At 53.2% G+C, this 13,771-nt stretch overlaps 2 protein-coding genes across 2 annotated transcripts; both read left to right on the forward strand.

The window, feature by feature from the left end:
- Window positions 1-4,221: 4,221 nt before the first annotated feature.
- On the forward strand, window positions 4,222-8,585 carry LOC147412628 (11-beta-hydroxysteroid dehydrogenase 1-like). Its single transcript, XM_086481164.1, has 6 exons — window positions 4,222-4,309; window positions 4,958-5,088; window positions 5,661-5,772; window positions 6,391-6,576; window positions 7,384-7,527; window positions 8,329-8,585. The coding sequence occupies exons 1-6, from the start codon at window positions 4,222-4,224 to the stop codon at window positions 8,583-8,585; spliced, it is 918 nt and encodes a 305-aa protein (XP_086337290.1).
- Window positions 8,586-9,647: 1,062 nt separating this feature from the next.
- On the forward strand, window positions 9,648-12,786 carry LOC147412629 (11-beta-hydroxysteroid dehydrogenase 1-like). Its single transcript, XM_086481162.1, has 6 exons — window positions 9,648-9,735; window positions 10,294-10,424; window positions 11,012-11,123; window positions 11,249-11,434; window positions 11,965-12,108; window positions 12,566-12,786. The coding sequence occupies exons 1-6, from the start codon at window positions 9,648-9,650 to the stop codon at window positions 12,784-12,786; spliced, it is 882 nt and encodes a 293-aa protein (XP_086337288.1).
- The last annotated feature ends 985 nt before the right edge of the window (window positions 12,787-13,771 follow it).

Here is a 13,771-nt window from a genome sequence, read left to right on the forward strand (position 1 = left end):
AGGCATGAAGACATCGCCAGGGCTGAGCTCTCGCGCATTACTGCCATTCAGAAGCATCGCTGCTGCGGCAGAGCGAAACAACTGATAAATGGATTAAACTGAGGTGAGACTCGTGTCTTTGTCCAAGGCGGCTGCAAACTCTGTCAATCACACATCAGTTGGCAAGATTAGCCCTTCTCTACAAGTTGTAGGTGTCTCACCCTGCCCTATGGGAAAGGGAAAATTTTAAAACCGAGGAGACAGACCTTGGCTTAAGCAGCTCAGCTTGCAAGTCCAGGGGTGACGAGGAAGCTCCAGGCGAGCCCATCCAGGATGACCTCCACCCACCTCTGGGTCTGGACGTCAGGTTGTCTTCACACCATGTACACGGCCTCCTCACATCGTGCTGGCACCCTGCTGCCCACACCTCTTCACAGTTATCCAGTCACAGCGTTTATGAGCTTAAAGCAAAGAGGTTTGTGGAACAATGAAAATAGTTCCTCCTAAGACAGCTAATGGGATTAGACAGCTAAACCACGCGCTGCGCCGGCCGTTCTGGAGCCAACTTGGTAAAATCATATCCTGCAGAAGACAATCTCCTGCCTCCTGACGCACTGCAAGCTCAGAGGTCGTTACCTCCGTGTATTACCCTGAAAGGTCAGGCTGAGAGGTCAAGCCTATGCGTTACCACCTCCACAGCAGATTGCATTGATGTTAGGCAGGACCAGCTCTCTGCAGAGTGGTGAATTAGACACGTATTAATGGCTGATTTTACCACAGTAACGATATAAAATCTTATTTAAACCACACAATGATAAATTCAGTGTGCGTGGAGGCTTAGTAATCCATTTAACATCACTTTAACTATGATGAATGACAGGCTTGCCAGATGCAGCAGATTCAAAGACTTCAGCAAACCTCCCTGTCTTCAAACCACAGCACGACTTTCCAAACCTGCCTGTTTCCCAGCCCTGTCTCCTGGGGCCCCTGACAGCTGTATTTCAACAACAGGCAAACCGCAGAAAGCCCTGGACAATACAATTGCCACAAATACAACCTCATGCAACCAGCACCCCCCTACACCGGCAACGGAGCACAGCAGAGTCATTCTGGAAGCCCCTGCGTGAATGCAAAGAGAAATTTTAATTATAAGTACTGGGATATACCAGAGAGCAACCAGATAGAATAAGATGTACAGTCAGTACTAGTACGGACACCTCAGGCAAGTTACAGTGTAGAAGCATATGGAGCATTTAAGACAGAGTTAAACCAGAGTCCCGAGGGATAAGCTCTGGAGGAGGGCCACACATTGCCCAAGGTGTGAGTCAGATTGCTGAGCGTTCTGTGAGGTTGATTTCTGTAAGACTTAGATGAATCCAGTTAACTTTAACCTGTAAATGTGACACCTTCCTGGTGCATTAAACCCTCAGGAAAATTGCAGCTGGCATGAGATGTGGGGAGTATTTGTCTTTACCCACCCTGTAACACCTCTTCAAAGATCTTATTTCAGCTTGGATCCGTTGTCCAGGCTTTCATCATACGGAGTTGAAGGCCACCTAAAACCCAGCAGCCCTCCCTCACAGGCCAATCACTTCAAGGGCATGAGCTGAATGTCTTCAGAGAGTCCTCACTCTCTATTTGCAGTTTGGATGTTTCAAGAGCTTCCAGGCTAAAATTAGGGGCCCAGATAAGCGTATCAGCCTCTGCCACCCAACACCAAGGGCATTGGGAGCATGGACAGCAGCCAAGACTTAAAGCAGCCACAGTACCAACAATCAAATATCAAGGCAGCAATCCCTGATTTGGTCACACAGGGAAAAAAAAAACTCAAGGGAGCTCCAGGCAGCAATAAATGAAGAACCTCGGTGAGCCCAACGCTGAGCATCACCTCTTGAAAAACACGGCTTCACAGATGAGCAATACAGAAGCGACCTGCAGCAGGGGGATACATCCAGGACAATTCGGGTGAAGCCATTTCAGAAGCAACAGGCTGCTCCCCCTTGCACCCAGGGCTCCCTCTCACTAGCCAGGGCCGGGCACGCCACTGGGCTCCCCTCTGCCAAGGCATGAGGCTTGGCAGCAGCAGGGCCAGGACCAGCTGAGATCAGAAAACACTTCTGTTGTCATCCCTTCCTGCCCTCCTCTCCCTTCCCTCACTCCCCGCCCCCAGGAGAAGGTTAGAAATAAGTTCTTAAGTTGCACACAGCAAAACAAACCCAGAAAAAGCTGCGAGTGGGAGTGAGGAGCAGCAGGGCCCTGGAAGGCGACCGGCGGCCAAGAGCAAACCCACGTGGGCAGCGAAGCACAACCAGATCCAGCAGCTCCTGCTGCCGCCACAGCCCCCAGCCCTCCTGGGGACCACGCCAGCACCCCCCCGCGCTTCACTGCCACACAGGACACCCTAAATGGCACATAACTGAAACTTTCCATTAAAAAAAATTTGCGTATGTCCAAAATATCCAGTATTTCAGTCCTTTATTATCAGCTACTTTGTTTCACACAAAAACCCCAACCAAACCCCAATTCTCATTAAACAACACACCAGCAAGGCGAGCGCAGCGTTTGGCTCCATACCCACGGGGCTGCCCCCGGCCCCGTGTCTCCCTGCGACAACGTGGAGCAAAGAGCATGACACCTTCCCGACACGCCTGCGGTCGGTGCACAAAGGTTGACAGTTATCGCTTTACTGCAGTACCCTAACACCAGAGATAAACAACATCTGAAGAGAGCCTCTCTCCCTGCTGCCAACACAGACAAGATCACAGCTGAGGTAAGGTTAATTAGTTCATTTATTTTCAAGCCAAGGAATGAAATTGTTGCCCCATGATCATGAGCCAAGTTAGGAGCAAAGGGATGGAGGAACAGGCAGAGTGACTGTAGTGGTGCTACCTGACCAAGTGTGGGCTGAGTGCTTCTTACCGGAGGGGAAGTCCACACTGAAATAGAAAGGCAGAAAAGAAAAAAATAATCTATAAAGCAGAAGCAATGCCAGAGAGGTATGCCACTAAATTGCATCATCTTTATTTTGAAGCTGCAATAGAGGAAAAAGAAATAAAAAAAGAATCTTTAAATTATGCTTTTTGCCTGGTTACAGTAGAGGGGTCTGAGAGGGACAATCACGGCATTGTGCCCACGTAAATCAGACCGTGGTGCAGCCCCTGGGCTGCAGATCAGGCTCTCGTCCCAGCAAACACGGCTTTCCCTGGCTGAGAAGGCAGAGGCTCTGGCAAGGCAGCTCCAGGAGCACACGTAGCATGTCCCTAACCCACGTGCCGCAGCAGGTACTGGTACTCTGCGATGAAGATCCCAGCGCCAGACTGAAGCTGGAACACAGTTTACACCTATTGTGCAAGACCAATGGCACTGAATTTGCTGCTGCCGAGACTCGGGGAACTAGCGGACGTTACAGGGTTTTTCCTTGGATTATATTCACTGAAGAACAAAGCTCTTGCAAAGCTCAAAGCAGGAACCACAGCAGCAAGGACCCTTATTTCACTGCAGAAAACAACATTCAGCATTTCGTTGCAAACCTCCCTGTGCCTGAATGGCCCGTTGGAGCTGGGGTGGTTGCACCCCCGGGGATGGGTTCAGCTCAGCCCCTGCTCCCTCATCTGCTCACATGAGTAGGTAGAGACGAAAAAATAAACCCTGCCTCAGCAAAGCATTTTTGGAGAGGTTTGGGGGTGGCACACGCTGCTGCTCAGCATCCTGGCGGCAGGCAGCTGTGCCCTAAGGAGCAAAGGACCTTTGCTGCATGTCCCCCCCACACACACCGCAGCCCCCAGTCCCTCCACCCCTGCAAGCAATCGGACCCGGATTGCATCTCTGCATGCACCGACACACAGTGCCAGCAGGAATAAAAGACGGTGTTTAACCACCTGCACTAGGCTGCCTCTTGATGTTCTCGAAGTGAAACTTGACGCTGCTCAGCAAAGACACACCTCTTCCAGGGTGTTGTGCAAAATTCTGCATTTTAACGTAGGACAGGAAATATGAAAAGAGCCGGGCAGAACCCAAAGAGCACTGCCGGTTAGGCCGAGGCTCGCCAGCTCCAGTGGGGAGCAAATCAAAGGGTTTGCCTTGCTTATCCACCCACCCGTGATTTTCCAGTGCTTTGGAAGTTGCAGTTCCTTCGCCAGCAGGTTTTAAAGGACTGGCACTGCTGCTTCCCTCTGGAGCAGCTCTGCAGAGGGTTTTTTCCTCCCTTCTCTTTCATGGTTTATTTCCTGACTCCACAGTGGGATGGGTCGGTTGCAAAAGATTCTCATTCCCTTTTTGGGATTGGTTTTGGCCTTCTGGTTTTATTCTGCGAGGGAGAATTTCAAACCGGGTAAGTATTAAAAGTGAATCTGCCTTTAAGGAAAAATCTTAACAGCCATATTTGAGTGTTTTGCATAGAAACTGTGCAGAGCTTGGACCAAACCACGTCCGAGGCTTTGTGTGGTGGCTGATACTGGAAAGTTGTTTTAACAAAGACTTGAAATCAAACTGGGCACATAATACGCAGAAATATTTTGTGAGGGAGCAGGTGAGGCAGGGGGTCTGAGACACAGAGGGCTCTCAACACTCCACTTCCCAGAGCGTAGCAAAAGAATTTATAAACATGACTTTTAAATGATGGATTTTAAGTTTTGAAGCAAGTACTTAGTCGATTTTTATTACAAAATAGTCGAGGTGTTTATAAGTTGTGCCCTGACTTGTGGAAAAAACTGCTGAAAGAGTCGAGCACTCTGCCCGTGTCAGTGCATTCAGTGAGGAGCTGCAGCTGCTCCTCAGCACAGCTTTTTCCAGCAGATGGAAGAGACGTCCCAGTGCCGGAGGCTTTGCACTTGCAGGCTCACTTAGCTGCCACTTAACTGCTTCCTCTGAAGGGCATTAGGGTTGTGGTTGGTTCGGTGGGGTTTTTTGGGTTTTTTTGTTTGGTTGTTTTTTTAAAATAGTGTTTGGATAAATTAAAACCCTGCGCCTTGGTCCCCAGAGATGCTGAAAGGGAAGCGGGTGATTGTCACCGGAGCAAGCACTGGAATTGGAGAGCAGATGGCATATCACCTGGCACGGATGGGATCCCACATCCTGATCACTGCGCGGACAGAGGCCAAGCTACAGCAAGTAAATGGCAAGCTGAGCACTCGCACACGCGTGTTCATGGCGGTGCACACACAAACACAGGAAAGCCAATCTCACATCGCAGGTACACACACGAGCACATGCACGTGTAACCACCACGGCACAAGCACCAGACAGGCACAGCTGCAGTCACGGGTGTGCATACCTGTGCTGTCTGGGGCTCCTGCCCGCACAGAAATCCCTCTCCTGCAGATCCACGCGCTCCACGTAGCACATATTGGGATATCTGAACTTGCTTCGTTATGTACACATATGCCTACACGCAGGCTCCCTCGGCACACACACGCCCTCATTCCACTGCAGTGATATCCAAGCTCCTGCTCACCCTACACGCATGCAGTTCCGGCACAGGCTGCACCGACAGCCAGACTGCCTTGGGCAACGCGTTCACCAAAGGGATAATTTTTCAGGCTCCCTTTGAAGGTTAAAAGGCTCCAAACCGCTGTTTTAAGGCGGGGACACATCTCAGGGAGCACAGACACCCTCTTTTGCTACCGCGCCAGGCTTCCCAGGGCAGGGAAAGGGGTTTCTGACCCGTCGTGTTGGTGTGGCAGGTGGTGGAGCGGTGCCTGGAGCTGGGGGCAGCCTCTGCACGGTACGTCAGCGGCACCATGGAGGACATGGCCTTCGCCGAGCACGTGGTGAAGGAGGCAGAGACCTCGCTGGGTACGTTTACAGCCTGCTCTCCGCAAGTGACAGCGGAGCACTGCATCTCACCTTGGCCCTGCTGCTTTTTGCCGTGCACCCACTAAAAAAAAAAGATGGGAGATGGGATGAGATGGGAGAGATTTTTCCCTAATTCTGCCCTTTGCAGCCCCGCGTCATCACTCCAGCTGAAACTGCACTGCGCTCTTGATTTCAGCTCTGCGCCCTCATGACATCCTGTTCCTGTATCATAACCCTGGATTTCAGCACCCCCAGTTACTGTGGTCTGAAACCGTCCATCGAGCCCATAGCAGCCTTGCTACTGTGGTGACGGCTGTGGAAACGCAGTATTTCAGCTCTCCCTCTCCCACCCCGGGCCTGCAGACAACTCACAGTTGATCTCCCTTGTGCCATGGCATTTGTGTTTTGAACCAGGGAAAAAATTTTAAAAATCACAACGAATATTTTACTGGCAGCCACCATCCAGTCTATATCCCTACTCCAGAGATGGCAGGCCGCAGCTCTGACCCAAACACCTGATTTCTTTTGATTACATTTACTCCGCTCCCCGGAAAGGCTCTGCTTTGCCGGTTGTAGCCCTCTCCCACCCAGCACTAATGCCTGCTCCTCTGCTTGCAGGAGGCCTAGACATGCTGATTCTTAATCACGTCGGCACATCGTACTTTGGTTATTTCAACGGGGATGTCGGGCACGTACGAAAGCTCCTGGAGATCAACTTCCTCAGCTACGTGGCGATGACCACGTCTGCCCTGCCCATGCTGAAGGAGAGCGAGGGCAGCATCGTAGTGGTTTCATCCATGGCAGGTGAGTGGGGAGCGAGGTAGGTGACGTGGGATTCAGGCAAAAGACACCGTGGGCTGAATTTCAGAAGCAGCATGCAGAGACACCCACCATCCTAACGGAGCCATAACTGCTTAATGCACGCAAAAAAAACGGAAACCAAACTCAAATCCAGATCTTTTTAATATTTTCTCAATGGAATTTGTTCTCTGATGCAATCCAATCACCCCAGCTTGCTTTTTGACCAGCCCTGTATCTAAACCCCACACCCTAGTAGTCAGGCTCATTGGAGCAGCAGAGATCACGTACCCCCAGCTCTACGGAGCAGTGGAAATGCAGTAGTTTCTCACTGCATTGGCTCTCTGACTCTTCATCTTGGTTTGGTAGGTCAAGTTCCTGCTAATATTTGTAGAGTGAGCTATTGACTGACTATTCACAAAAACATGACTCTAATGGATTTCTGTTAAGTCAGGAAACTGAATTACTAACAGATGTCCCCCCTCGCAGCTGGTGTGTCGGTTAGCCTCCTGGTGATCAGCTTAGCTCAGCTTCCAGAGACAAGAGTTTAAACTTTGCTCCATCTCTCCCCTCCGAGGGTGTCATAGTTACTGCAGGTTGCTCCTACCCTGAGCAGAGACCTGAGCCATGGTGTTGGCCTTAAGACCTTCAATGAGCTGGAAGCTGACGGGAATATTTGTAGTGCTGCTGTTCAGGTGCCAGAATGACATTTCACTAACAGTAAAGTCCCTTTGGGCAAAATACTTTCTCTGACAAAGAGAGTTTAGGCAGAGCAGCTTTCTGTGCTACAACAAAACTTCACTCCATGTCCAGGTAAAGTCGGGTTTCCCCTTACGGTCCCCTACTCTGCAACTAAGTTTGCCTTGGACGGATTTTTCAGCTCCCTGAGGCAGGAATTCAGCATTCAGAGCATTAATGTTTCCATCACGCTCTGCATCCTCGGCTTCATTGATACTGGTAAGATCAATGCTGTTTGATCTGGCCGATCAGGAGCCGAGCATCACCTCCTCGGCTTCTGACCTGCCCTTCAACTCTCCCCTGCCACCCCTGCTGCTGCTTTTCCTCCAGCCCTGCAGAACCTGCTCTGGTCTTGGGGGGACCCCACCTCTCTTCCACCAAAAATAAGAGTCTCAAAACTCATTTCTTTCTCCATGCTACAATAAAACCAGCCACCCCATACAGGCTGCCACAGCCTGGCATTCAATTAGTAGGAACAGGGATGTGCCAGCCGCCTATCTCCCATTAATACCGACGCAACAACTCTGGGAACGTAATGGTTAGGGCAGCTGGAAGAGCCCCGCCCGCGTTGGGCAGCGGAATTTAATCTCCTGAGTTAACCTCTCTTTTGAGGTGCGTACCGCTACGCCCCACTTGAAACAACCATTTTGTATGCCCTGCTCTGCCCGCTTCGTCTTAACGAGAAGGCCTTCCTTGGCCCCTCACGCCGCTCCCTCAGCTCGCCCCTCAGGCCACCCCCTCAGCCCCTCAAGCTCTCCCCTCAAGCTCTCCCCCTCAGCCGCTCAAGCTCTCCCCCTCAGCCCCTCAAGCTCTCCCCTCAAGCTCTCCCCCTCAGCCCCTCAAGCTCTCCCCCTCAGCCGCTCAAGCTCTCCCCCTCAGCCGCTCAAGCTCTCCCCTCAAGCTCTCCCCCTCAGCCGCTCAAGCTCTCCCCCTCAGCCCCTCAAGCTCTCCCCTCAAGCTCTCCCCTCAAGCTCTCCCCCTCAGCCCGCCCCCGCCTGACGCCCTCCCGCTCCCGCGCAGAGCGCGCGGTGCGCGCCGCCGCAGACCTGCTGCTGGTGCGGCCGGCGCCGCGGGAGGAGTGCGCGCTGGAGATCCTGAAGGGGGCGGCGCTGCGGCGGCGGGAGCTCTACTACCGCTACGGCTCCACCCGGCTGCCGCTGCTGCTGCGGGACTGGGCCGCCGAGCTGCTGGACTACCTGGTCAGGAGCCGCTACCGGCTGGAAAGCCTGCAGAGCGCCCCCCCGCGCCCCCCCAGCACCGCCCTGCCGGTTAACTGAGCGCTCAGGAACGGCGGCCGCCGGCTCGGGAGGGTTCGCCGGGCCAACACCCTCCTCTGCCGGCGGAGACGGGCCTTGCAGCCGGGGCCCCCCCGCCGAGGGCTGCTCCTCGCACGGCGGGACGGGCCTCCCGTCGGAAAGCTCTGCTTGCGCTTCGAAAAGTGAAGGGTTTGGGGTTTAAGCAGATCGCACCGCCTCCGGCGGGGCGGGTTGGGACGGCCCCGGGGTGCGGTGCGATGCGAGGTGGGGAAGGGGAGTTCCCTGCCGCTGCAGTACCCCGCCTGGGTAGACACGTTCCCTTCCCCAGGATGTGCAGGAGCAAATTGTTAAATAAAATGTACTAACCTAACAGTTTCGTGCGTTCTGTGGGCCTTTTTAATCCCCCTTTCTCCACTACTTAATGCTGCTGTGAATGTGCACGACTCCTCTGACTTGCCTTTCACAGGAAAATCAAACCCTAGCAAAAAATCCTTCATTATTTCATTTTGGGAATAACTTTTTAGCCTTTTTTTTTTGTCAGCTTAGCAGCCAAATTAAATGCAAGTTTTTACCCCAAGCAAAACTTTCCAAACTTGGCAGATGGTCTCTTACACTTATTAATCTTTCTGATTAATAAATCCTTGTGGCAGCCAGTGGGGAAGGGAAGCATTGCCTCCCTTTTAGATGAGTGAATAGAGAGGGAAGTAAGCCGATCCCACTGAGATCTGCGCTGAGGGGACGTGGGTGTCCTGGCCCCAAAAGCAGCCGCCAAACAACACGCCCACCACTCTGGAGCCAGAAGCTTTTCAGTGCCTTTCCTTCAACGCTCTCAAAAAGCCACGCCTGAAATTCCTGGCAGTACAAGGGTGCAAAGGGACAGCCTAAAGTCCAAAGTGACACTCCCCGTTAGGTTAATGTTTGCTAAATCACAGGAAGCGCACATACTAGCCGTCTTGGCCAAGATAAGAACCAGTTCAAAACTGCGATTGCTCTCAGCCCTGTTTGCAACCTACTGACGTGTCCACCTCCCCACGGTCAGAGCCACGGAGTTTGTCTTGCTGCTGCCTGTACGTTTGCAGAGGGATGGGTCTGCTCCTGAAGATTTTCATCCCCTTGCTGGGACTGGCGCTGGCCTTTTATTTTTATTCAGCACCCGAGAATTTCAGTGAAGGTAAGTCATTGGAAAACCACGCTTTAAAACTACACACAGTCGGTGAGGCTGCAGCCAGAGCAGCAGCGGGGGCCCACGCAGAAGAGCACGGGCCATTTGAGGGGTCTTTCCAAGTGCAGCTGGAAAAGCCAAAGCATGGGAGGGCTGAGGGCTCGGAGGGGAGCGCAGGCTGACCCCGGTGCCAGGGGTCAGAGCACGCTGCACCGCACAGGAAAGCCCACGGGATTGTGGTGGGTCTGCTGGGATGCACAGTATGTGTCTGATCTCAGTAAATTATTTCTCTGGGAAACATACAGTTTTAAACACTTAAGCCTTTTATTATTCGGCTCTCGCCATTTTCAAAAGCCACTCCCAGACCAGGCTGGACGCAGAGCTCAAGCCTTGCACATACTTCCCATCAAGCTGGGATTAGTGACCAGGCTCCAGTGAGGGCCTGCACGAGTGGTGCACGCTGCAGTGGGGCAGCGCTGCTGCCTGCAGCTCCCCGCACCTGAGTGCCCGCATGCGGGGGGACAGCGTGGGCTGTGCTGGCTCTGAGCTCTGCGCCCTCCTCTCCAGAGATGCTCCGGGGAAAACGTGTTATTGTGACCGGAGCCAGCAGCGGCATCGGGGAGCAGATGGCGTATCACCTGGCACGCATGGAGGCCCACCTACTGATCACAGCGCGGACGGAGGCCAAGCTGCAGAAAGTAAATGGCAAGCAGAGCATGCCGGGCCAGCAAAACACATTTGCAACCCAGAGCCCCACGGGCTGGCAGAATGCAGATATTCACCCCAGCCTGGGCACGCGGGGATGCCAGATACCCTGCAGATCCACCAGCACAAGCCTGTTCTAACACACACCCCCCAGACCGCAACAAATGGCATTTTCAATGCTAACAGCACGGCATTGCTCTCTCCGCAGTCTTCAGCTGTGAATGCTGATCTCCACCACCAAGGACAACGCTATTCTGCCCAAGCCCTGGTCTGATCAACCCTTGCCCTTTCTCAAAGCCTGAACTGTCTTTTGCATCCCGTATACAACAGAATCAAAATTAAGCAGTCATAGCCCTATTTATAAACACTAAACATTTGCCTCAGATGTGCTACTGTTTAACTCTGCAGCCAGAAACATTTCTCTCGTCCCCTCCCATGAAGGGAGAAGGGTTTCCAGCAGGACAGGGAGACGCACTGCCCACCTGCCCTGAGGCAGCACAGCCTTTGTGGGATGGGGGTGGGCAGGGGGGTGTCCACAAAGGGGGGTCCATTGCCAACACCGTTCTCGCTGTTGCCGCAGGTTGTGGAGCGGTGCCTCGAGCTGGGTGCCGCCTCCGCCCGCTATGTGAGCGGCTCCATGGAGGACACCACGTTCCCAGAGGTGGTGGTGAAGGAGGCTGAGAACACCTGGGGTAGGTGGCGGGGAGCTGCTGCTCCTCACTCCCCAACGCACCCCGTGCTACATGTTGGGGCCATTCCAGCCACCAAGAAGCTGCTTTATTTTGAGATGCCGGTCGCAAACATTCTCTGCTTCCAGGAGGCCTGGATATGCTCATCCTAAATCACATCGGTTACAGCTACGTCAACTACTTCGATGGCGACGTTGGGCACGTACGAAAGCTCCTGGAGGTCAACTTCCTCAGTTACGTGGCGATGACCATGTCTGCCCTGCCCATGCTGAAGGAGAGCGAGGGCAGCATTGTTGTCGTTTCATCCGTGGCAGGTGAGCACACAAGGGGCCAGGCTCTCCCTGCCCACGTCCCTCTTCTTCAAAAGGCAGAATAAGGACCACAAGGCAGAGAGCTGCCCTGCTGGGAGTCAGGATCATAGAATCAGCATATGATTTATATCCCAGATGCGCAATTCAAGTCCTCTGAGGGATTTACATTCCATGCCCCAACCGCGTCTCCGTGCACCAACTAATCACCTTCACGCAGTGCGGCCGAGGTACGCCACTGCAGGTTATTTTATGTGCGCAGCCGCATATTATACAGGCATCTGCTACACGTGGGTATGTACACAGGAATACCAGAACAGTATCACCCACAACTGAAGGCACTTTGCGCCACTGTATGCCACATGTTACATTTTAAACATTCCTGCATTTGTTTATTTCTCCCAAGAATCCATGACAGATTACTCAGTCATCCTAAATCACAATACTGTGGCTACTTGAAGGACAAGAGGAAGGGAGAGCTGTGCAGCCTGGTGTCTGCCCAGCACACGAACCCTGACATTGTGTTTCTGCTCCAGGTAAAGTTGCTCCCCCATTTGTTGCTCCCTATTGTGCAACTAAGTTCGCCTTAGATGGATTCTTCAGCTCCCTGCGACAAGAATTCATTGTAGACCAGGTCAACGTCTCCATCACACTCTGCATCCTGGGCTACATCAACACAGGTAAGCTCAGCATCACCAGGGCCCTGCCACTCTGTGTTTCCAGACAGAGCTAAGCCAAGCCAAGCCCACCACCTGCCCTCTGGCCCCAGGCTGCTCAGCACGCTGCTTCACCACCACTGCAAGACCCTCAGGCTGCAGTGGCTGTGCAATTGCAGAAACAGGACCCCAACTCTTTAAAGTGTGGCCCAAGACCTTTGGCTCTGCTATCCTGGCAGTAAATCCAGGGCAGGTGGGGATTCCATCCTATGGTCACTCAAGAGGTGGAAAGGAATGGGAAGGACATCACTATAGTTGTTATTTACTTAAACTATTCTAAGCCTTGTTAAGTAGGTCTGATCCCCAGAGTTTGTCCATTTGTTAGAGGAAGCTACAGACACCCTGACTGAGCCGGCGGGTGCCTGTGGCAGCCTCTCCATCCAACACTGCTCCTTCCCTCCCTGTCCTCCCGTCCCTCCAGAGAGCGCCGTGCGAGCGATCTCGCATGTCATCCAGGACACGCCAGCGCCGAAGGAGGAGTGCGCGCTGGAGATCATCAAGAGCGGGGCGCTGCGGCAGCGGGAGCTGCACTACCCATCCCTGGCGACAGGCAGCCTGCTCTTCCTCCGGGCCATAGCCCCCGACTTCCTCGACTCCTTAATCAGGAGCAGCTACAAGGTGGAAAACATCAGAAGAACATAGTCCCCGGGGCAGCAAGCGCGCTGGGACACCTTGGGTCCTGCACAAGGGCTTTGGGTGTTAATCCAGCTACTCAGGTGCCCTTTTCCATGCTGCCGGGGCAGCCCCACGCTCACGCCCCTGCCAACCCGAGATGGGATGCACCAGAGGCCTGTAACACACAGCATGAAAATGTCCTTCTCAGTAATGAACTTTTACAACTGGCTTCTTCTGACCAAGAGGTACTTCAGGGAAGTCCCTGGCAGGATCTGCTGCCAGTGTCCCGCTCACCAGCAGGTTTCCTGCTCACGCTCCAGGAACCGTTCCCCCCACCAAAAGCCACAACGGCAGCGGTGCTGAGCACTGTGGGAAGGAGCCGAGCCATGGCCCGAATGAGGATTTGGGACAAACCACCCCAAGCCATGAGAGGGTCTTTGAGCCAGGAAATTTTGTGTCATGTATCCCTTCTAGGCTGGTCTTTGCAAAAATAAATCCTACGTTACTTTACAAGATCTCTGCTTTTACTTGTGTTCGTTTTCCATGTGCAGAGGCACAGAGCCCTTATCAGCGCCCAGCTGGTTAAACCGACCTCCCTGCATGATTTGCATTAACGCAGCTTTCACTTCTCTAAAGACCTTAATGAATTTCTGCCATTCGTGACCTCTCCTCAGCTGCTGATACACACTTTTTTCCCCTTTCCAACCTGTGAGAAGCCGTAAAATAATAGCATTACTGTACTTCCCTAAGTCTGGATTTCTCTACCCCAAAGCAGCCTGGGCAGTCTCGGTCACCGAGTGCCACCAGCAGCTCCATGAACCAGCACTCAACCTCCGCGTGTCAGAGACCGATAAAGGGAGATGGCCTGAAAGATAATTGCTAGCTCTGCGTGGAGAGAAGCTGGAGACTTTGGGGTCCCAAGATAACCCCAATCCCGCTGCGAGCTGGGCCCCTGCGCCCCGCAGCCAGGCTGCGAGCAGAGACAGGAACCGGGGCTCGGCTGCGGCTGCAA

This window comes from Leptosomus discolor, unplaced genomic scaffold (genome assembly GCF_034619465.1).
Source record: "Leptosomus discolor isolate bLepDis1 unplaced genomic scaffold, bLepDis1.hap2 HAP2_SCAFFOLD_236, whole genome shotgun sequence".
Classification (NCBI taxonomy): Eukaryota; Metazoa; Chordata; class Aves; order Leptosomiformes; family Leptosomidae; genus Leptosomus; species Leptosomus discolor.